The 24,947-nt window shown below is 44.9% G+C and overlaps 1 protein-coding gene across 1 annotated transcript; it reads right to left on the reverse strand.

The window, feature by feature from the left end:
• Positions 1 to 542: 542 nt before the first annotated feature.
• mfn2 (mitofusin 2) lies at positions 543 to 22,981 on the reverse strand. The gene is made up of 18 exons (XM_038721585.1): positions 22,658 to 22,981; positions 11,793 to 11,974; positions 11,406 to 11,541; positions 11,084 to 11,246; positions 10,871 to 10,995; positions 10,493 to 10,601; positions 10,288 to 10,395; positions 10,061 to 10,214; positions 9,876 to 9,943; positions 9,536 to 9,657; positions 9,315 to 9,441; positions 9,009 to 9,113; positions 6,912 to 7,014; positions 6,489 to 6,709; positions 2,780 to 2,935; positions 2,436 to 2,632; positions 2,178 to 2,312; positions 543 to 2,085 (listed from the first exon to the last, which is right to left on the reverse strand). The coding sequence occupies exons 2-18, from the start codon at positions 11,968 to 11,970 to the stop codon at positions 2,016 to 2,018; spliced, it is 2,277 nt and encodes a 758-aa protein (XP_038577513.1). The 5' UTR covers positions 11,971 to 11,974; positions 22,658 to 22,981; the 3' UTR covers positions 543 to 2,015.
• Between the last annotated feature and the right edge of the window lie 1,966 nt (positions 22,982 to 24,947).

The following is a 24,947-nucleotide window of genomic DNA, read 5'->3' on the forward strand; positions in this document are numbered from 1 at the left end:
TCTGTCGTTGCTCTACGTCATTAAACCATTGTTATGCTGCGTGATCATGCGCAGTAGACACTGGTGCCAACAGGATGTAGCCCTGTAGTAGTATTTTATTGGTCCAAAACTGGCTTCACTGCTCTCCATTCAAATCTGACATGCTGTCAGCTTCAGTTTGCTACTAACGGGCTGCCAGGACCTGAAGTGAAGCTGGTCAGTGGTGTCATACTGCCACCTGCTGGCCAAGCCCTCAGGTGTCACAATGACCCAGGTCTCCTCTAGTCTCTCAGCATCACTGTGACTGACTGGCCCTTTCAAAGGGTCTGAGCTCCTACAGTCTCTCCAGGTGATTACCCCCTAGGTGTGCATGGACACCGGCTGGGTGTCAGTGTGAGACATGAGGTACTGTGAACTAATTAGTATTTACCTACCAACACATCTTACCATCAGGGACCAGAGCGAGATAAGAAGTGAACTGAGTGCAGCAAAGTACACGACGAAACACCCGACACCTCCTACCACACAGTAAAAGTTTGCACATGTAACTATCTGGAAAGGGATTAGGTTGGCGTCACCTTTATTTTCAGACATACACATGTTTGAACAGTTGGGCAGGACAAACAGCCACAGCATGCAGGTGGTTCTCCTGAAGCCCGAAGACTCCTCTGCTTCACAAACACAAATCACACAGCAGCAAAGTGATAAAGTGCACGAGTTCACTCTGACGGCACAGTCGTACGATGGCCTTCATGCTCACTGGGCGACACGCGGCGTGCATCTTCCATTTACAGCACGACCAATCAAACAGGACCTTTACAGTAATCCGACAGACTAATCCGGACACAGTGCAGCTCCCCCCACTTTATTAAATTATATTCACACAGCAGAAACCACAGTAGAATTCATCTGAAACAGGGGCTGATTTGCCTCCAGCCTCCATCATGTGTCGTTCAGACAGGCAGGAACACAAACACAGAGCGCTGAAACCACATCTGGGTGGGAGATCAGAAGGGCCGGCCACGTGGAGGTCTGGATTCTGAGCTCAATCATGGAAACGGTGTCCCCAGCATCAGAGGGTTCATCAGCTCGTTCTGATGTCCTGAGGACAGTTTAACAAACCTGGTCCTTAAAGAACAGAGTGGAACAGAGGAGGAGCTCCATCAGGTTTGGTGCTGCAATGTCTCACTTTAACATCAGAACTTTGAGCCAGTATAAAGTGAGATTATTTAAGCACTGCATTTGGCCCTTCTCATATTCTGTAGTGAAACGTGAATTTAAATCAGAAGCATCTGGTCATCAATAAATCTCATGTTCAGACTCAGTCCCACAGACACCGTCCTGCTACCCCAAATACCCTCAGACTTCCACATGTGGACTCTGCTGAAAGGAGCCCCGACAGGTATTTGCGAGCAGCGGATTCTGTTTAAACAGGCTCGGAGCCACAGACAGGAAATGCTGCTGGTCTGAACATGAGATGTGATGATGAGGATGAAGATGATGATACAAATACAGATCAAGCGCAGCAACACAAGGAACAAACTAAAATCTATTCTTCACAGGTCAAAACTTTTCTCCTCACAGAAATGAAGATCTGTTTCCTGTCAGAGGGACAATAAAGGAGGTGCACTCAGTAAAAGCAGATGTTATACATGGTGAAACCTGCTGAATCCGTCTCAGGTGAGACCAGTTCCACTTTCAGCTAACATGAAAAAAAACTTTCTTCCACCTAAGCACAAAATCACATCAACAAGTTCACTGTGGCCGACTTCACTGGACTCAGGTCGAGTCCCAGAGCAATGGTTAGGGGGCAGGATGGGGATTCAAGGAGAGCTCAGCTTCTGTTCTGCAGTCAGACTATCAGCCACAGGGGGCGCTCTGAGTCTGTGGGACGAGCTGACCACAGGACAGAACTCACATCCTCGGATCCAGATCACCATTGACTCCAACGATCCACTTCCTCTCATTAAAATACAGGAACCTCCAGCAGGGGACCAGCTATTCCTCTGGTCTGGGTTCTGGCTCTGCTCTGGTGTTTACTTGCTGTGGTGGAGGTACTGCTGGGTGAACATGTTGAGCTCGCTGTCCAGCCAGCCCGCCTTGTTCCTGACAAAACAAAGCACACATTCATGTTAGTAACACCCACACAGGACCCAACTGTGTCACTGCAGACCTGAGGATCTAACCGGGTCACTTACCGCAGCAGCTTGGCTTTGCTCTGCAGGCCGTCCAGCAGCTCGATCTTGCTGTTCATGTCTGTGATTTCATCCTCCAGGTTCTGACGGGTGACGTCCACCTGCTGGCAGAGCTGAGCAAACACACCGGCCAGCTCCCTGAGGACCGCAACCAGCAGGGACACGGGTTAGAAAGCAGCAGAGACACCTGGTGTTTAACCAGAACAGCAGAACAGCTGCTGACAACGACAGTAGTGAGCGAGTGAGTGAGTGTGTGCTTACTGCTGGACTTGGTGGCTGCAGTTGGACCCGGTGTAGCTGACAATGAGCTGAAGCTTCTCGCTGGCGTAGTCCACAAACTGTCTCTTGAAGGCTCTCTCCTTGGCCCTGGTGGTCCAGGTCAGCCGCTCATAGATGTACAGCAGCCCATAAAGACCCACCGACAGGGCGATCAAACGCCAGCCCACGGCCTTCCAGATCTGCACGCGCACACACACACACACACACACACACACACACACACACACACACACGACTTCAGGTCCACTGAAAACCCCCCACCACCACAGCCGCCTTTCACCTGTATCCTTTATTATTCACATATGTATGTGTGTGTGTGTCCTCACCACGCCGCCGACCACGAGGACGCCCATGGAAGTACGGGAGGTAAGGGAGGCAAGACCGGTTACCATGGACACCATCAGCTCCTCCTGGGTCATGGAGCTCTGTGGGAACGGAGGCATGCTGGTGCTGACCGGGGTCAGGGCCAGGGGCCGGGGGACCTGTAGCCGGTAACACAGAAGACGACACATGAAAAGCATCTGAAGCAGGGCGATAGACTCCTCCCTCCCCAGTGAGGTGCAGAAATATTCAAGGTTCCTTTTAGAGGTGCTCCGATCAGGATTTTTTGGGCTGATCACGATCACCGGGCCTATTTGGAGCCTTTTATTTATCATGTAGCATTATACAGTATACTGTATATTTATTTAATTGGTCCTAAAAACAATGTATTAAGTGTTAAAGTTAACAGATGATAAAGTATCATGAAATGACAACTGTTTATTTTATTGCCAGGAAACATGGGCAACAAATTCCGCTCAATCTGTGTTAGAGACTTAAACCTTAGCAGCCTTTGCCTGGTTACTGTGAACATCTTATAGCTTAACAAATATAGCTTTACTGTGGAATAAACTACAAAAACAGAACAAACAGCATCTTTATAAATTTACTACAACCATAAAAACTGCAACAAAAAAGGCTGTAGTCAAAATATTTAGGAGATAAAGGAGCACAGGCATCATGAGTCGATTATAAACTCTGAAGTAGCTGCTTTTTGTTCTGGAAAGCTCAGGCAGGTTCTGTGGGCTTTAGGAGGGAGAGAGGAGCAGAGAGAGGAGCAGAGAGAGGGAGAAGTCAAAACTGCCTTCAGTGAGATTTGAAAATTTAAATAAATAGAAAATAGGCTACAATGTAAATTCCATATTATACAGTCACTTGTTAATATTACATAGGCTACTATATTCATTCTAATTTCATATGGTTTGCCATCAGTAGGCTATAGGCCTTATATCATTTCAGTGGATTGTTTTCATTTTTTATCCTTGTGCAAGAGTCTACATATTTTACATGTTGCCACTGACTTTACCAGAGGGAGAGTAGCAAACACTTTAAGTACGGCCAGAAGATTTTTATTTGATTTCATAAAGGTTAAAAATAAGGGAGATTTCCGGGGAAACATTTAACGGGGGGATACTGGGTGAGAACGAAAAAATACTGGAGAATCTTGGGGAAACGGGAGGGTTGACGTGAGAGGAGTAGAGAGAGGAGTCAGGTAATGTGAGGCTACATCCACACTGCTACGTTTTTAAAACAGATTTATAACGAAAGCGATCTTCTCCGTCCACAGCAGCGTTTCAGCTGCGCATCAGAGTTGATCTCTGTCTATATTAGAATGACTGAAAACACACATCTAGTGGCCGTTCAGGTAGCTACACTGGGCATGCGCGTGCCAGTGCAAACATGAAGCAGATGGTCTACTCCGCAGTAGCAGACGATTACAGACCAAGAACCACACCAGGCTTTTTTTTTTTTTTTCCCCTCTCTCCATTGACCGACAACAAAGTGGAACTGTTACTGAAAGTCATCGCCGTCGCCAGGTTATTTTTCCAGGGCTTTAGCCCCAGATATTTTGACTGTAGCCCCGAATGTAACTAAACAACAGCAACAAAAATATTTTGTTAATATGCATTAATCTTCATTTTGTCTCGCAGGTCTTCAAAGAGCGGAGGCTACTCGCAATAATACTGCTACATTTTGTTTACCGTTACTCAGTCCGCCTGCGTTTAGAATGAGCACAAGAGGAGGGAGAGAGAGACAGAGAGAGCATTGCTCACAGCTTCAGGGCTTATCCGCAACTTCTAAATTGTCCCTAGCAAAACTGTAATCAATACATTTAAATATAAATGTAGTTGGTCAGTGTATTTGCTAACAAACTGTTAACAGTCGCCGCAAAGTAGTGAGAGAATATCATGACACACCTGATCGCTCTGCGTCCTGCTGTCTCTGTCCCCCTTGCTCAGAGACACTTTGCTCTGTTTGACGGTCTCTCTGCTCCAGGATGCTTCATTCCCTCTAAAGCGGATGTGAGCTGCACTTTATCAGAGGTGCTGAAGTGAACATTAGTGAAATTGTGGTGATATTTCTGTCTGATCACAAGTGTTTTCAGTTTCGGTTTTCTTCCTCTGATGAAAAGCAGTGCGCTCGTCTCATCGAGTAGGATACAAGTCAAATTATTTATTTATATTGGCCAAACTGTTTTTTAAAAAATGGGCCAACAATCGACCCAAGCATCAGGCCTATACTGACATTGGGCTGGCCCAATCACATCTATTACAGCACCCCCCCTGCTTGTGGGCCAAAAATAATAATAATTCGCCAAATGCGTGAAAACAACCGAAATATAGTATATAATCTAAAAAAACAAACATATAAGATACTTATTACTGCATTACATTGTATTATATTTTTATATTCTGAATTGTCACCTGCCACCTAAATTTTGTCCTTCCCTTTATAAAATAAAGACATTTCCACCATAAATTGGTGCAGAAAATGTCTCCAGAATTCAGGAAAATCAAATTCAAAATCTTCTGGGGGAGTATCCCCAGACCCCCCCCAATTTAATATTATCAGTGTTAATTATTATCAGTAGTAATTATAAAATTCACAATAAATGTAGGCTACATATATAATTTACTGTTGCTTTATAAATGTACTTTGGGTAGGCGGCAATGAAAGATTTCTGTGCTGGGCTAAGCCCCCAATGTTTCAAGAACCTGGAAACGCCCCTGCTGAAAGTAACACGGGAGTACGAGAGACGGAGGCAGAAAACAGACGCAAAGTAAATACAGCGACATGCACAGTAGGCTAGGCTAACTGTTAAGTGTTATTTACACAGTACTTATATTTAAATAAAAATACCAAAACTATAACTCTGTAAAGCATCGTGTTCTCGCTTTGAATGACTGATAAGACCAACTCGCAAAGCCAAACGTGTGAGTGTGTGTCATCGTTTTATAAAGTCCTCTGTTTTGGCCATCGGGTCAGCAGCGTTTTCAAACAAACATCTTCTGATTCACCGTTTTAATCTGGATGGAAGGCGGAAACGTAGCAACAGGTCTCCGTTTTTGTAACGAAAACACAGAGAGAGAGGCAGTCAGCTGATTGAGTGGCGCCGCTCTTTGCATCAGGAAACTCCCACTGAAAGATCAGTCTCTCTCTACCTGATGCGCTGTGTCTATTAAACTCCGGTTGCAGGTGGCGTGTGTGTGAGATGAGCACAGCAGCGACAGTTTCACATGATCGCTCTTGCGTGTTGCTCCACTTCTTGTCTGAGAAGGACTTTGGTGCTAGCTAGCTTTGAAATCCGCTCAGACAGCGCAGTGAAACATTTTAGCTGCTGTTGAAAATTTGTCTGGCGAGTACTGCGTCATCCGATTGGCTTTTCTTATCAGCCTTTTTAGCGACCACCGATCAAACTAGTTAAAGCCATTATCGGCCGATTATGATCGGTGACCAATCGATCGGCGCACCCTTAGTTCCTTTGGTGCCACTTTATCTCTGACTACACATTCCTGCCAGAGGTGTCACACTACTCCACTACCTACAGGGGGCAGGACTATGACAGCAAAGACTGTAGGGGACTCTCCTGGTCCAGCACCTGCTGCAGGTACAAGAGGCTCACTGCATTTAGTGAGGGAGGACAGATATTCTTTGAGAACTTTTCAGGACCCTGTAAAGCTCACTCTCTCTGGTTTATGTCCCTGAAGGCATTACCTGGTCGCTGTAGCCCATGAGGGCCCGCCGGGTGTTCTTGGGCCCCAGGAAGCGGTTCACCAGCATGGTCCAGCCCAGAGAGAAGTGGAAGCCGATGTCCTCCTGAAAGTCACTGCAGAGCTTGTCACAGGCCAGGTCGTAGCTGAGGCTGAAGCACTGACGGGGAACCAGCTTGTCCACCTGCTCCCGGGCCGGGCCGGGCAGCAGAGGCTTCAGACCCTCTGCACACAAGACAGCAAACGGGTCGGTGAGCGGGGCGGGGGGGGGGGGGGGGGGGGGGGGCACCAGAACACAGTAAGAAGAAGTGACACAGTGTGGCTACAGACAGTCACGGTGAACAGTGTGATGTGGCATTAAAGCCAATGTGAACAGTGTACAGGTGTGTGTTTGTGCTGATCTCAGCTGTGGGCAGAGGAGGGTTACCGATCATGTCGGTCTGCGTGGCCTGCAGGGCCCCAGTGATGGTGCTGGAGCACCTCTCTGACATGTTCTTGCCCAGACCCTCCTCTATGTGGCGGTGGAGCTCCTTCAAGAGAAACAGCACAACAGAGAAACAATCAAACACTGCTGCCGTTCACCCACAATGCCACACTACACTGGGCCTGCTGCTTCATCCTCAAGTGCTCAAAGTCAGGAAATGAACCAAGTACCAATCTGTTTTCCGTCTCCACCAACAAGCTCATCTCCAGTGTATTTTGACACATTTGTCAACCACGGTTGTGTCTCCCCACCTTTAGTCAGAGCTTGAACTGGAAAGAGTAGGTGCTGGTAACATTTACATGTAGGTGTGTGTGTGCCGGTACATTCTAATATCGGATAATAGTACACTAAATCCTTGTGTAAGAAAAACGACCTACATGGTGGTCAGTCTCTGATTAGTTAATGCTAAGTACTAACTCCTCAATAATCAGTCATGCAGAAAGACAATTCAACAAGTCAAGCATCACCCCCTCCAGGCTGTGGACCATTGGTCAGTTCACGAAAAGTTACTTTGACGAGCACCTTTATGCACACGACTGCATGAAAGGCAGCGAGCTTCTCCTGCTGTTTCCGCCTGCAGAGATCAGCAGGCAGGTGACAACAGGAACAGTTGAGCGTCATAATTATGTACCGTCAAAGAGGGGTCGACCAAGAATCGGTCTGGCTGATTATCGCCGCTGATAATCAGCATTTTCCTAATAATCTGCATCGGCCATTTTAAAAACAGATAGCCATTTAATTCATTAATTAAGAAATGATCCTTTGGCTCTGATTCAGCCGCCTCTCTGTCTGTCCGTCTGCTCGAGCCCACAGAGTGGTGAGTACAATGTCCCGCCCACAGTACCAGCTGATTTGTTACAAGTCACGAGCCTAACACTGACAATTGTGCAGAAGTAGCCAATCGAACGAGCGAACCACCACGCTGCAGCCCCCCCTCTCCTGTCTCAGCAGAGCTCCGCATGCGCACGCACACACACACACACACACACACACACACACACACAGAGCGGAGCTAGCGGAGTGTAGATTAGACCAGTTGACCATAACTACAGCCGCTTCTGCAAGTAAGTACAGCAAAAACAGCAATACTAGTAAAAGGCTGATACTGCATCAGTACAACAAGCGATATTTTAATCTCTCCACCGCAGCTGTGTTTTGGTTTTACACAAGCACATGTGCTAGCTCAGCTAACAGCAAGTTATAAACAAGCTAAATCTCTCTGGCTGTAGCCTGTTTAGCTAAAATTTTGAAAATCCTTGCAAACTCAGTTGCTTGTTGAGAGAAACCAGCTCCTCTCTACAGCAGCAGCAGAGGGAGGAGGACTGAAACTGACTGCTATCTTCTTTCTGCACTGCAAACTGCACTGATGTCGGGAGTGTAGTTTATTTTACATGTTCGAATTGTTTCCAGTGAGATACTGATTTCATATTGTTACTTTGCTGCTGTAAACTTTACTTTTGTTGTTCCTTTGAGAACAGTTTCTTATAATAACATGAATTTATGAATGAATTTGTTCTTTTTTAAATAACATATTTTTCAGTAATGAAAAACCAATAAGAGTATAGATAAAGATCAGAACCAATAAATACTATCCATGAATGTATCAATAAAATCCTAACAATATAAAATAAATACAATACAAATGGCAGCAGGTAAAGACAAAGTTTGATAATTTATCACACATAGTTAACAAGTCCATCTCTGGGATGGATCTCTAATTAATTTTATTTACCATTTATAAAGATTGAACATGTCAACTTGGTCGCCCCGCGCAGAGAACTTGCCCTGCCTGCATCACATTTGATTATATTCTTCCATTGTTCCACACGTCCAGGGCTCCTGGTCTTCACACAGGGGTGTGTGATACAAAAAAACTTTTAGGATATTTTCTGGAATTTGTTAATAAATAAATAAATAAATATAAAAAATTAGACGATATTTGTCATCCTTCAAAAATGTGTTTGTGAAAGTCAGATATTGTTCTAGCTCGCTGTAGTGACTGGGATAAAGACAGGGTCTGGGGAAAGAGGTTAAACTCACGTTCTTGTAGACCTTGAGCACCACTGGTGAAGGGTGGAAGTCCATATGGAAGTCGTCAACCAGCACGTGGAGCTTCCTAATCTCCTCTGCCATGGCGTTTGCCACCTGAACCGGAGCAGAGAGCCAGGTCAAAACCAGGCCCCTTCAGAACAGAGCTCAACCAGGACTATCTTTCTTTAGAGATACACATTTTCTTTGATAAGTGAGGAAATAACTCAGGGCTTCACTAATCAGCCCCGACCCTCAGGGAGGAAGTTAAAGCCCAGCTGCTGGTGAGGAGCAGGTACCCTATGATGTCATGCTCACCTGTCGCTCCACCTCCTCAGTGATCTTCTTGATCTTGGCCTTACAGTCCATGGTCAGCAGGTCCAACTGCTTGTCTATGAACTCCAACCGGTCCTGACGGTCCTCTTTGGTGTCGAGGCAGTAGACCCTGCACACACACATACACCCCAGTGTAAAGGCATCAAGAGACACATGTGACCCTCTGGGCTCTGCGTTTGGTTCACATCTGCCAGCTGACTCACCTCTGCTCTTGTGCAGCAATATGAACAGAGTCCATAATGCAGCGCAGGGCCTCAGAGATCTGCTTGGCCCTCACAGTGTGCTGCTCAAACTTGGTCTTCACAGCTGACTGGGAGATGCACTCCTACACACAGAACACAGCATCAAGGTGTCGGTCAGTGAACACGCCGCTGCCCTCAACTTCACAAGATGATTAACATCCAGACAGTACGAGCAGTTATGATGAGCCTGAGCTACAGTTAGCAGGTGTTATCATCTCTGTGTGTTCTGTACAGAGACAATTCAGACAAAACTGAATTGAATATTGGACCCCAACTGACCTCACTGGTGTTTAAATCTCACCTCAAATCGCCTCTCAAAGTTCTGGAACTCAAACATTCGGGCCTGGAAGCCTTCAGCAAGCGCTCCACCTGAAACCGGACAACACGTTTAACTGAGGAACTGCCCCAGCCCAGCCCAGCCCAGCCCGGGTCCCGCCCAGCCCAGGTCCCGCCCAGCCCGGGTCCCCCCCCCCCACATACACACACCTGCTTCAGGCATCCCTTGAGCCTTCTGCACCCGGGCCTGGAGTACTTCCTTGGCAGAGACGAAGAAGATGCGGTCACTGGCCTGGGCTCGGTCCACCACGCCCAGCTCATCCACCAGGAAGTTGGTGCAGCGGTCCATGTGCTGCCTGCGGACCTGACACAGCAACAACACACGTTACCAAACAGGAAGTGCAACAACACATACAGCTAAACTGCAGCTGACGGACCTCCTCCATGTACTCCGGCTCCGAGGCCGAGGCATCCCAGCGGTTATTGAGGATGAAAATGTTGGGGCTGGAGAGCCGCTCGTTGACCTTATGAAAGAAGGACTTCTCCTGCAGGTGAACACACAGGTGAACGTTACCGCTGACGTTCACTACAAACGCTGATTTCTCACAGACTGTCTGCAACACAGACTGCACTCGGTCTCACCGTCTGCATCAGCGTGGACTCTGAGTTCGCCACCAGAACAAATACGTCGGCGTCCAGGCAGAACTTGTCGATCCAGCTGTCCAGTTCTGTGGTGACGTCAATACCTGGGCTGGGGGTGGAACGGGAAGTAGAATAAGCCAACTGATGTATTTTATTCAGTTTTCTGCTGGTGCATCACTGCAGAGCTACAACAAGAACTCTTAATGCGATAAAGACGACTCCTTACTGTCAGCTATATCACTGCTACTAAACATTTTACCTGCAGGTCCAACATATAACGCTGTTATTCCCCCGTTACTAAGAGTTAATAAATGTAATCTCATGCCAGCTTAGTGAGACTCGTCAGACATGTGATGGGAGTTAAGCTGATGATCCGACCTGTCCACCAGCACCAGGTCGTCCCTCAGCAGAGCACACTTGGCTTTAGGCCACATGACGCAGACCAAGCTGCCCGCGTCCAAGTCCTCGTCCTGGTGCAGAGCATGAGCCAGCTGGTTCACCGTCTGCAAACACAAAGGCAGCATCAGCGTGCAGCACTACAGACTGTTTGGACGGCCGTGCCCGTAAAGGGGCTCAGTGAGTCCTGCTGACCTTTATGCTCTTTCTCTCCTCAGAGCCTTCAGTGAGCAGGAAGGCCTCGTGGCCGTCGGTGCCCTCCACCCTCAGGAAGCAGTTGGTGGTGTGTCCGATTCCAGAGGGCAGCACCTTGTCACACAGCATGGCGTTGATCACCGAGCTCTTCCCGTTACTGGTCCTGAAGAACACAAGATGCAGTCTTTGACTCGACCCTCTGGTTTCAGGTCTAACGTAACATGTGGACACTTTTTACAGCTGCACTGGATTCAGAACGACTTTAATAAACTAGAGATGAAGAAACAAAGGTCACTGTGGTGTCATTTATTATAATACATACCTTCCAAAGAAGACCACCTTCATGTGTCTGCGGGCCAGCACCTCTCCAATCCCTGCCACCTTGGTGAGGTAACCCCGGACCTCCTGGACCTGGTCCTCCGTGGTGACGGGGTCCAGCTCGTCATTTTTGTGAGTATCTAACAGACAGAGGTCATACTGGGAGTTAGGTTATATCTGTGGGTGGCGGTATGGTTCCAGTGTTCACAGCCGGATATTTTGCTCATAACAACACTGAACCCGGGCTCAAGGGAAGTTGAGGCGGGCTCCAGCTTTTACCTTCAGGGTAATTTTTATTTGAGTCGTTAAATGTTGTAAATTCAGAAATCAAACCTCAGTCTGGAGACACAAGGATTTAAATCTGTATGAAACTAAAGGGGCGAGCGTGTACCTTCCAGAAAGCAGGAGCTCTCCTTGATGTAGGCCCCCAGCTGCTCGAAGATCCCGTTGATCTTCTTCTTTGCCGTGACAAAGTGTTTTAGCGGCGACGCGTTCACCTCCGCCATCAGCCTCTTCTCCTTCTTGCCGTGAACTGCGTTGGTACTGGGTCGTGAGAAGACCAGAGACATGGCCCTGCACGGGAGACAAAACACGGGGGGGGGGGGCTACAGTTATATAGCCTAAACCTCAAAATCACACAACAACAAATTATCAATGGAAATCAAATTTATCAACCCATGGAGGTCTGGATTTGGAGTCACACTCAAAATCAAAGTGGAAAACCACACTACAGGCCGATCCAACTTTGATGTAATGTCCTTAAAACAAGTCAAAATGAGGCTCAGTAGTGTGTGTGGCCTCCACATGCCTGTATGACCTCCCTACAACGCCTTGGCTCCTGATGAGGTGGCGGATGGTCTCCTGAGGGATCTCCTCCCAGACCTGGACTAAAGCATCCGCCAACTCCTGGACAGTCTGTGGTGCAACATGGCGTTGGTGGATGGAGCGAGACATGATGTCCCAGATGTGCTCAATTGGATTCAGGTCTGGGGAACGGGCGGGCCGGTCCATAGCATCAATGCCTTCCTCTTGCAGGAACTGCTGACACACTCCAGCCACATGAGGTCTAGCATTGTCTTGCATTAGGAGGAACCCAGGGCCAACCTCACCAGCATATGGTCTCACAAGGGGTCTGAGGATCTCATCTCGGTACCTAATGGCAGTCAGGCTAGCTCTGGCGAGCACACGGAGGGCTGTGCGGCCCCCCAAAGAAATGCCACCCCACACCATCACTGACCCACCGCCGAACCGGTCATGCTGGAGGATGTTGCAGGCAGCAGAACGTTCTCCACGGCGTCTCCAGACTCTGTCACGTGTGTCACACGTGCTCAGTGTGAACCTGCTTTCATCTGTGAAGAGCACAGGGCGCCAGTGGCAAATTTACCAATCTTGGTGTTCTCTGGCAAATGCCAAACGTCCTGCACGGTGTTGGGCTGTAAGCACAACCCCCACCTGTGGACGTCGGGCCCTCGTACCACCCTCATGGAGTCTGTTTCTGACCGTTTGAGCAGACACATGCACATTTGTGGCCTGCTGGAGGTCATTTTGCAGGGCTCTGGCAGTGCTCCTCCTGCTCCTCCTTGCACAAAGGCGGAGGTAGCGGTCGTGCTGCTAGGTTGTTGCCCTCCTACGGTCTCTACCACGTCTCCTGGTAGCGCCTCCGTGCTCTGGACACTACGCTGACAGACACAGCAAACCTTCTTGCCACAGCTCGCATTGATGTGCCATCCTGGATGAGCTGCACTACCTGAACCACTTGTCTGGGTTGTAGACTCCGTCTCATGCTACCACTAGAGTGAAAGCACCGCCAGCATTCAAAAGTGACCAAAACATCAGCCAGGAAGCATAGGAACTGAGAAGTGGTCTGTGGTCACCACCTGCAGAACCACTCCTTTATTGGGGGGGGTCTTGCTAATTGCCTATAATTTCCATCTGTTGTCTGTTCCATTTGCACAACAGCATGTGAAATTGATTGTCAATCAGTGTTGCTTCCTAAGTGGACAGTTTGATTTCACAGGAGTGTGATTGACTTGGAGTTACATTGTGATGTACAAGTGTTCCCTTTATTTTTTTGAGCTGTGTGTGTGTGTGTGTGTGTGTGTGTGTGTTATATATACACACACTTTAATAATTCTACAATTATTCACTAGTGATCAGTTAGTTAATAATCGCTCAATTATCCCAGTCAGTCTCATATTGAAGGGGTAAATTCTTGTGGCAGGGACTTGGAGGTAGGCAATACACACACACACACACACACACACACACACACACTTCCTGTGATTATGGTGAAATTTATTAACTAACTAAGATGACTATAAATGCAGTTACATACACATCAAAGAAATAAACAATGGCTAAACAATGAGAATGTGGAGTTCTATTGTGGGGAGAATTTGACTCACACAGGCAGCTAATGAACGCAAGCTATGAGTTTTAAGAGTTAAAGATAATCTATTAACTAACTATTGGACATCACTGATCACAGAATGCCTTGGTTTGGTTTTACTGCTTGTCGTTTCCCCCAGCCGGGTTGCTGGTCGGCAGCCTCACGCTGGCAGAGTTCCGTGCGTTCTCGGTTAGGACAGCTTAAAGTCTTCGGCCAGTCGCTTTCTCTGCCAGGGAATTGCTCCGGAGGTCCGTCTTTTGTCGGCTTATTGAAGAAACTCGCAGTGGGGGCCTTTACAACCCCGGCTCGGGTCAGAGGTTTGGGTCGTCCTTTGTTACTGCTGGCGGGCCCACGTGACAAGGTCTGACCTTGTAAACTTGGTCGTTCTCAAATTAAACTAGTGTAACTTAATGGTCTGATAACTTTTAACAAACAAAAGAAAATTAAAACGAAAACGAGGGAAAGCTGAGGTCGCGGTGCTTCGCGTGTGTGGTTTGAAACGAACAAAGAGCCTTCGCTGTGCCGGGTCGAACTTCTTAGGGCGTTGCCGGGAGACGGGGCGCGTGCCGAAGTGCAGTTGAAGAGAACAGGAAACAAGAGCAGACGTGTGTCGCTGTTTTTGGTTGTTGGGGCGTGGTTCCCAGAGGGCAGTCCTTTGTTCCCCTGAGGGAGGGCTTGTCTAATCTAATCAAAGACCGCGTATTTCGCAGGACCTCTTTGTTGCGCGTATTGTAATCAAATATCTTCCTACAATCAAACCTTAATTGTCAAACGGGTATACCGTTCTTAGTTTTAAGTACTTGATAAAAGGAAAACAATTGTCAGTAGTTCAACCTTAAGGTTAGCATTTCAGAATGATGGCATGCAATACTTATTTTGTCCACTTGGGGAGCTCGGGTTTTGTGACGATAGCTTTAATCCTAAAACAATCTTTGCTCAGGAGCTGAGGAATTTAGTTATTTAACACTAAATTCGAGCTGGAAAATTGCTCGAGTAGTATAGGATGACATTTTTTATCAACATTTCTAAAGGAAGTGTCAGAAAGTGTTGGGAACAAAGCACTGGTTACAACATAAAATGAGGCAATGTCAGGTGACCTTGCTGAAAATTAAACACTGCAAAATTAACTTATTTAGATTCCTTTCAACAACAAATATCAACAACAACATGGTAACATAACTACTCAAACTGGAGTGGAGAGACCTAGTTAAGTAACTTAAAGTATTACCTTGTTTAATTAGGGCCCGAGCACGACCGTGTGAGGTCCCTATTGAATTTGCTAAGATTATATATATATATTTATTTTCAGCCAAGTAGGCTCAAATGACATGGCCTAAACATTCTCAAAAACTCAACAAATTTGCAAACATGTCAGAACCGGTGAAAAATTTCGTATTCTACAAGTTTCGCACATGGGCGTTGCAAAATGACTCGCTAGCGCCACCTAGAAAATTGGAAAAGATTAGCCCCTCGTTCACGTTCAACCTACAAGTACGAAATTTTCTGGGTACATGTATCATATCAAGACGCACAAAAAAGCCTCAAGAACCCATAGCCTAAAGTCAACAGGAAGTCGGACATTTTGAATTTTACGACCATTTTTGGATGATTTACACACTCCGTACTTTAACGAACTCCTCCTAGGGATTTAGTCGGATCGACGTCAAATTTCTGCTGTGCCTTCTAAAGGCATTGACGATGAAAAGTTGTGCTATTTGCTAGTTTTCGTCAATGGGCGTGTCCGTGGCGTGGCGTCAAAATCAACTCTTCGCCATGACACAGGAAGTTGTCGTAACTTCAGTGTACATGCTCACATCTGGACCAAACTGTACATGTAGGATGAGAGTCCCCCCCTGAACACATGTACATGCCGACATTCACCCACAGTCATAGCGCCACCTGCTGGCAACAGGAAGTGACTTTTAACGAAGCAGCCCCCGCCGCACGTTTCACCTAATTGCACGAATTTTCTGTGGTACGTGTATCTTGTCCAGACGCACAAAAAAGCCTCTTGGAGCGATGCCCTAAAATCAACAGGAAGTCGGCCATTTTGAATTTTACGTCACATTTTGGATGATTTACACACTTCGTACTTTAACGAACTCCTCCTACGGATTTTGTCCGACCGACTTCAAATTTCTGCTGTGCCTTCTAAAGGCATTGAAGATGAAAAGTTGTGCTATTTGCGAGTTTTCGTCAATGGGTGTGTCCGTGGCGTGGCGTCAAAGATCAAGTCTTCGCCATGACACAGGAAGTTGTTGTAACTTCAGTGTACATGCTCACATCTGAACCAAACTTTACGTGCTTGATAACTCTCCCACCCCACTATGGAGGACCGATCCTGACACAGTCAGAAATAAATACAGAAATAAATAAATGCTCAATAAATAAATAAGCTTCCAATTAAATACACAAAAAAATAATTGTTGGTAGTAATTAAATTATACAAGGAGACATGAATGTATATATTTTAATTAGTGCCTTTACTTATTCACCTTTGTTATAATTACCTTATTTATTTATTCTCCGTTATAATCTTCAACTTTATTTATTACTAATTTTTTAAATATATTTATTTATGTGTGTTTTAATATTTTTGTCTGTTTTATTCTTCCTTTGTATTTTTCTACCTTATTTATTTTCAACCATGGTATTTATTTCTGTCTGTCCTTTTTAAATTTCTGTATGCATTTCTGCCTCATTATGCAAATGAGGAGGGGCTGTGTCTCAAGGGGTCATCTTCTCTGCTATTGGTGGACCAGTCAGACAGGAGAGCTCTAGGCCTACTCTGCCTGCAGACATCAACGATCTTGCCCCTCACACAGTCAGATGGCTTCCTTCAGTGCGCTGAGGTGTTTAACAACTCTGAAGACAATACTACCAGCCATGTCTTCCTTCTCTTTTCACGTAGACGCTCCGACAGACAGTGCTTTCAGTTTGCTGCATGCATGGACACAGAACTGCGGTATAGGGAGAAGCACACGTCAGCTGGCTGCAGCTAAATCTGGAGTGCACTCGTATTCAATTCTGTATGGTAAATTCAGTTTTAACGGAGCAGAGCGAGCTGACAGGCAGAGTTAGAGACTTTTTCTGTCTGTTTCTCTTTACAAAGACGCATGTTGCAGTCAGAGTCTTCTCTGAGACGCGAGCACGACATACAACACAATTTATCAAATTACACATCGGATATACAGTATGAAAATAAGATTGATTGGATTATACTCACAGGAAGTATAAAACCTCTTACATGCGTCTATTAAAAGTAAAGTAACACAAAAATGTCAGGGAAATTACTTTACTTAGATTTCAGGACTGCAGTTGTACATTTGAAATACCTTCCTACCTTTCTGATAGGAAGCCTTCTTGAAGTGGTATAAAACATTTCTTCTTATATTCTGATTTGAGTTGTGGACAACTATGACCACATGAATTAAAAAAACATTTCACTGCCCAAGTCAGCTATAACACAAGTCTTGTTCATCAGACTACATGCTGTACAGTATTTGTGGACAGATTTTGTCCCAGGATTTATTATGCATTTCTTCTTCTTCGTTGCATGATTTAGAATAATAAGGTGAGAAATGGGTCTATTCTGAGTTCATCCTGCACTGCAGCAGCTAATAAAGTCCATTTAATCCCAAAAATGCTTTTCTTTTAGGCAGGCTGGAGCAGAAAACAACTCACCTTTCTCAAGTTGTACAGTAATGTCACATGTGTATGAAGGTGGATCAAACAAGCTAATCTTAAATGTCAAAGTAGAGAGGAGCCTAGTAGGCCTATTTATTTTCATTCATTACACAATATGAATAAGCTATGCAGACAGTTGTAAAGAAAGAACATCTTTTTCTTCTGTTCTCTACTTGTTATAGTTACACAGTATTAGGGGTGTGGGCTGTATTAAAAGTATCCACTGTTCTCCCTTGCTCTAACACACAGTAACGATGAAATGTGTGCTGTTCTCACATTCTTCCTCTGTATGTACACATAAACAACAAGGCAGGGAAATATAAAAGGAATTTATTTTATTGTTTGGGTACATTATTGTTCAGTGTACATGTTCACATCTGAAACAAACTTTACGTGCTTGATAACTCTCCCCCCCCGCAGACATCTACACACCAATACCGATTTATATTCATAGCGGCAAGTGCTATGTAGCTCCACATAGGGGACACAGGAAGTGACATATAGCACCTTCATGCGGCGTCGGAACCGCGTAGCAAATTCACAGCCGCACCGGCAGAGCTCCAGAATATACAACTCGGCCGGCTCACACGCGGACGCGCTACAAGTGCGAGGGCCCGCCCAACGCTGCTTGCAGCTTTAATGTTTTCCTTGTATCTGCTTCCTCTTGGACATATTATCCATAAACATGGTATTTCTTTTCATATTTATGCTGATGACACACAAATGTACTTGCCCGTCAGATCCACAGACCCTGGAATGCTGAGTTCACTTAACAACTGCCTTTGTGAAGTTAAAAAATGGATGTCAAATAATTTCCTCCAGCTGAACTCAGACAAAATAGAAATCCTGGTCATCGGGTTCCAGCAGATGGCAAAACAAATACTGCCATCTGCTGTCTATGAAGATTCTCAGTCCAAATCCAAAGGACTTCTTCAGTTCTGGCAGAACTGAAGAAGTCCTTTGGATAAGGGACGAAACGTCTTCCAGTAGCTTCAACCAAGTCCAGTTGCCCTTCATTTTAACCTTCGTTGGATGCCATCTGCTGGTTCCCTAGGGCTGGGCGGTATATCGGTATATAATGTATACCGATATAATTTCAAAAGAAATATGAAATTAGACAATACCGTTTATACCGATATAGTTTGATGTTGAGGTGATTAATTTGTTTCGTAAAGTCCTGCCAGCGTTTGCTCCTCTCTCTCCCTCACTGCGCAGCCCCGCCCCTCCCTCTGCGTCTGCACTCAGCCGTCTACTCACAAACTCTCAACAAGATGGATTGAGACACAGTGCTGGTTAAAGACCTGGCTTGTAAAAAGAAAAGCACGGTTCAGTCAGTGTTTCGCACACATACACTTCCGCGGGCCGCCCAGGTTAGACGACACACCGTTGCATTTATCAGAGAAACACGGTGATTACGTTTCAAGTCGCGACACTGGACACACCAGTCAGATGTTATTTGTTAGCTACCACGTTAGTTTTGTTTTGATAGGCTACGTCGTCAACACACCCCCGCAACATGCAGCTGCTGCTGGGAATCACCGGAGGAAAAGTCCAGAAGACAGTTCTGTTTCTTTTCGGTGCCTTTATACAGCCTAGCCTACTACTGATGGAGAAAGTCACCGAAGCGGACAAACATGGAGAGAGAAACGTAAAGCACCTTTTCCACTGCAAGGAACCACCTCGACTCGCCTCGACTCGCCTTCTTTTGGTTTTCCTTTGTGTAAAAGTTGTACTTTTTTCGTATCACCTCCGTCTTATCTGTCTTTAGATTCTGAGTAATGTTGAAACATTTTAACTTAAATCAAGAGACAGCTGTGTGTGCGTCCCTGGTGTGTGTTTAATATTGCGTTGCGACAGTTGTGTGTGGCGTCTCTATGACGACCAGCTAGATTGCGGGGTGCTATCTCTGGCCTGGGTACTACTATCTGCAATGGAAAACGGAGGACGGCCAAACCCCCCCCCCCCTCAGCCCACTTAGCAGAAAATACCAATATACATTTTATACCGGAATTCTGCCTAACAGTACCGGGATATAACTTTTTGGCCATATCGCCCAGCCCTACTGGTTCCCTAGTAAATCACATTAAGCCTGTGGCAAAGAACCTTGGTGTTTGGTTTGATAGTAATTTAAATTTCGAGCAGCACACCACAAAGCTTGTTCAATCATGTTTTTATCAACTTAGAAATATAGCAAAAATTCGATCTATGTTAACTTTTAAGGACACCGAGACCATTTTACACGCCTTCATCTCATCACGCCTGGATTATTGCAACAGCCTTTTCACCTGTTTAAGCCAAAAATATATTGATCAACTCCAGACTGTCCAGAACTCAGCTGCCAGGCTTTTAACCAGAACAAAGAAATATGACCACATCACCCCTATTTTAGCTTCACTACACTGGCTCCCAGTATGTTTTAGAATTGACTTTAAAATTTTATTGATCACTTTTAAAGCTCTTCATGGCCTCTCGCCTTGTTATATTTCTGACCTTTTAGTCCCATACGCAACAGCACGCACCTTGAGATCCTCGGGCAGAGGTCTGTTGTCTGTTCCAGAGTCTCGACTGAAAACTAAAGGGGACAGAGCGTTTGCTGTCAGGGCCCCGAGGCTCTGGAACAGCCTGCCCGAGGAAATCAGGTCGGCTGAGTCAGTGAACTCTCTTAAAACATACTTTTATAGGAGAGCCTTTCCCGATCTTATTTGATTGTATTTTATCCCTTTTATTTTATTTTACTTATTTTATATTTATCTTAAATGTGTATTTTGGTCTTTTCAATGTTTTCTTGCTTGTATTGTTGTCTTTTGGGTATTGTTGTCTTTACACTTGTTGAAGCACTTTGTAACTTGTTTTTGAAAAGTGCTCTACAAATAAAGATTATTATTATTATATTATTTTCACACCAAGTGGCCTGGCCCTGCAAACTTTCAACAACTCTGCCTCTGATTGGTTAGTACTTTTCCTTTGCCAACCAGAGTCAGAGTACGGGCAGGATTTGAGGCAAAATGTGTGTTCTTCAAATGATATTTGTTGGAAAAATGGTGGGGAAAACATGTAGTATGTGTTATGATTTTACTAGCCTTTTTCTGCCATAACCCTGTATCTTTTTAAACTGGTGTTGTCTTGTGTTATCCCTGTTGACACAGTAAACTCTGTAGTTATCTTGTGTTTTGAGTCTCTGAGTCTGTCAAAGTCCAGAGCCTTCATTATGCAAATAAATAAGAACATATTAAACACATAGTTAAACACTTATAGTTATAAATGCATTGACTACTGTAATGGCATGTAACTGAGTACATTTTGTACTTTTGTTGTGGAGTATATTCATAGTGTGGTAGTACTTTTACTTAAATAAAGGATCTGAGTAATTATTTCACCTCTGACTATGTTTATGATGTGTTTATATATTATGTATTTACTATATACTAACTATAGAGAGATTGCAGAACCTCCACTGTCCGTTACATCCCGATAAAGCCCAATATTAAGACATTAATGAATCGATTCTGCTCATTCTGTAGCTCTAGGTACACAGTTTGGGTTTTTTTGTGTCCGTTCCGCTGACACTGCCTGAAAGCATCACAAGTAGCAGGGCATGAGATCGGCTGTTTAGCGCAGGCAACCAGGTCGACTTCATGGTACATTACAAAGTTTTTGCAGTAGCCTAACTTAGTGAAATCGCCATTTATAGTATTTTCACAAAAGGAATAGAAGTTTCAGTAATCTAAAACTGTGTTATAAAGAAACTATAGTCTCTCTGGGACAATCTAGTCCAGATTTGAGACCTCTAGGTATAGTGGTTTTGGATCTGGACCTGGTCAAACGTGGTCTACACGTGACAAAAGCATTTTAATTACCCTTTATAGTATTTTCACAAATAAGGTAAAAAAAAAAAAAGGTAATAAAGTTTAAAAAATAAAGTTTTTTCAAATCTAAAAAATGTTTAAGACAGCGTTAAGACTTTGCCTAAAATGCCTAACAGCTTTCAGAGCAGTAAGAGGTACAAAAAACAGAATTGGTCGCTCAGCAACATAACTTAACTTTCCCCTAAACTGCCGAATCGGAAGCTGCGAATCGAACTTGAGTGATGACAGAACTCTGCGGCTGATTTTAATGCCACAAGACTCTGAATCATTTTATTTGTTTGTGACTGGTGTTAGATCCTGGTCCAGTTCTCGTCTGTGTGTCAACACTGACATTATTTCAAATGGACTGTAGGACTTGGACCGGACTACCATTAAAGACATGGTTCTGGCCCAACCCAGGAGTTGATGATGTTGGGCCTGGTTACTGTAATAAACTGCAGATTCTCTTGTGAACATTAGGTGTCACCATCACAACTGAGCTCTGTAGCTATGATGTACAGGTCTGGCCCCATTAGGACCACTGAAAAATTAAGTAAAAGCTTTTATCAGTCCTTTTTCCTCAACAAAATAAAAATCTTAATGAAAAAATTAAGTCCTACTTAGTGTATGATTCAAGTGAATAAAATCAAACATTTATTGAAAATTTGTTATATTGTTATTGAAAAAAAATTATATTGCAATAATTATTGTTATTGTTTTATTGTCCAGCCCTAGTCCAGCACAAAGACCACCATCTGACCTGAGCAAAACCCGCACCTCTCTGATAGACTTGAGTTTAAAAGACTGGGTCCCTGTGGGGCCTGAGACCATCAGCAGAGACGGTGCGAGTGCAGGGCCTGGTGGGACCAGGGGCGGGTCTGGCAGTAACCCTGGTCTAAAGAGTCAGAATCAGTTTTATTGCCAGGTTAGGTGTACACATACGAGGAATTTGACTCAGGATTGTACATTGCTCACGATGTGCTTACTCATACAAAAATAAAATAATAATAATAATAATAATAAAATAAAATCAGAGGCCCCCTATAGGACCAGACCCATGTAACCAGCTGAAACCTATGACGTTATCGCCGTTAGCATCAGCTAGTTTAGCCTTTGTTAGGACAAAAGTCACCGACCTGTGTAACGCCACATTTCTACCTAAAGTCCGTCATAGTCTGTCTCGTGTCTCCCAGTCCTCGTGTTATTAACTTAACTGTAGTCCGCTTTAAGTCCCCGGTATGAAGCTAACGAGCTAACCAGCCTCCCAGTGGATCAGCAGCCGGACCTTTAGCCCGCTGAGTAACAGGAACACCGCGCGCTGAGCGGGGGACTTACCGTGGGAGGGGAGTCGATCCTCACCAGCGACCCTCTAGCATCCTGGACCGGCTCCAAGCTAACTAGCTGCTAACACCTGAGTGTTACTGCTGTTAGCGGTTAGCTGCCTGTGCTAACTGACAGGGCGTCGCTGAAGCGTCCCGGTGGGATCCCGATCCGGTACTTAGTCTGGTCTGAGGGTCTCCAGACTTTAGTCTCTATCACCTGAGCTGTCTTACACCTGAGCTGTCTTACACCTGAGCATCTGTCCTACACAGGTCCTACACCTGCTACCTCACAGCACAACTCGACCTTCCGGCTGCTGGCTCTTCTTCGTGGGTTTTGGCGTTAACTGCACAGCGCCCTCTTTCGGACCGGAGAATGACTGTACTACACCAGTCTTCTTCTTCTTCTTCTTCTTTAGGGTTTAATGGCGGTTGGCAAACCAGTTTAACGGTGCATTACCGCCACAAGCTGGACTGGAGTGTGGAACGAGAGATTAGGCAGGAAATAAATGAAATGAACAAAACCAAAAACAAAGAAAAAAAAAAAAAAAAATTAAACCAAACAAAAATAAACATAAATTAAATTTTTCCTAACTCAGTTTCTTTAAGAAACTTAATTATATGACAATATATCTGGCCTGCTGTTTTCCCCAAGAGACCCGCCAATGAGATATCATGATGTTTTGCCTTCCGTAATGACTGAAAGAGGCGTTCCCTATTGATAGTGTATCTCCTACACTGAAGGAGAACATGTTCAACCGTTTCTAGTTGGTTACAATATATACATTTCCCAGTTGGGTGCTTACCTATTTTATATAATGAAAGGTTGAGACCTGTATGTCCTATTCTCAGACGAGTGATTATATTTTCTTCCCTACGTTTCCAGCCCACCATCCTTCCGGCACCAACCTGTCTCTGTACATTATATAGGTGCCTTCCAGTTTCACTGTTGTCCCAGTGCTCCTGCTAAACTGACTGTGCATAGGTCCTGATAAATGTCTTAGCTTCATCTTTAGTTAAAGGGGTTTTTAGGTCTACATGTTTGATTTTGAGTGTTCCTTTGGCCAGAATATCCACCTGCTCATTTCCCTCCACACCAACATGAGCAGGAACCCAAAGGAAGCATGTGGATAAGCCCTTTAGCTCCATCCTGTACAATATAAGGAATATGTCATTGAGGATTTTGGATCTAAATGATGATTTGCCAGATTTAATACTCATTAGAGCAGACAAGCTATCAGATGCAATGACAGTATTATTTGTTTCCCTCTCTTCTATCCACTGCAGGGCCAGTACTATTGCAGTCAACTCTGTGGTATACACTGATCTGATATTCTTTTCTTGATATATGACTCACTTGCTGGGAAAAAGACTGCTGCACCTGCACGCCCTGTATCAGGATCTTTGGAGCCATCTGTGAATATAAACATGGAGTCTGAAAAATGTAAATCAAAGTAATTCTGTACTATACTGCATGCTGGAAGTTTCTTTGACATATCCTTCAACTCCTGCTGTATGTTTAGATCTACAATTGGTGTTGGGAATAACCAGGGAGGAATGGAAGACTGTGACACTGTAGGGCTGTAGTCTAATTGTCGTAATCCTATGACTTCTGCCTTTGCATCACCAATCCACCCAAAACTTGTGAAATTTGTCTCATTGTGTTCCCAGCAATCTATTAAGAGACTCTTGGCAGGATGAGAGTCACATTGCCCCTGGAGATTAACCCAGTATGCCAACATTAACTTTACTCGCCTGATTCTTAACGGCATTTCTCCCATTTCCACCTGCATTGCTGACACCGGAGATGTTCTGACTGATCCACTGCAAATTCTCAAGGCCTGAGCTTGTAATACATCCAACTTCTTAAGGTTTGATTCTGCTGCTGACATGTACACTACACATCCATAGTCAAAAACGGATCTCATGAGTGCCCAGTATATATTTTGTAGAGCTGCTCTGCTTGCTCCCCACTCTTGTCCTGACAGACAACGAAGTATATTGATGACCTTTTTACACTTGTTCTTAACTTTATCTAAATGAGTATTCCAGGTGAGCTTCTCATCAAACCAAACCCCAAGAAATTTAATTGTTTTGACTTGCTTAAGCGGTTGTTCATATAACTTCATGGAAATAGGCGTGACTTTATGCCGCCTTGAGAAACAGATCACCTGTGTTTTTGCAACAGATAACTTGAATCCCCATTTATTTGCCCATTTTTCCACAGCAGCTATTGCAGCTTGCATTTTCTTACTGACGTGCAACACATTGCGGCCTCTTACCCACAGAGCCCCGTCGTCTGCGTA

The sequence above is a fragment of the Micropterus salmoides genome, unplaced genomic scaffold (assembly GCF_014851395.1).
Source record: "Micropterus salmoides isolate LMB-PRFRI ecotype aquatic unplaced genomic scaffold, ASM1485139v1 Ms_hic_scaffold_16, whole genome shotgun sequence".
NCBI classification, from domain to species: domain Eukaryota; kingdom Metazoa; phylum Chordata; class Actinopteri; order Centrarchiformes; family Centrarchidae; genus Micropterus; species Micropterus salmoides.

Excerpts from the sequence above, each read along its gene's own strand:
- mfn2 (XM_038721585.1), bottom strand. The coding sequence starts at position 11,970 with ATGTCTCTGGTCTTCTCACGACCCAGTACCAACGCAGTTCACGGCAAG. Across the intron at positions 10,996-11,083 it reads AGGAGAGAAAGAGCATAAAG|ACGGTGAACCAGCTGGCTCA; the intron begins GTCAGCAGGACT and ends TTGTGTTTGCAG. Across the intron at positions 10,396-10,492 it reads AGTCCACGCTGATGCAGACG|GAGAAGTCCTTCTTTCATAA; the intron begins GTGAGACCGAGT and ends GTTCACCTGCAG.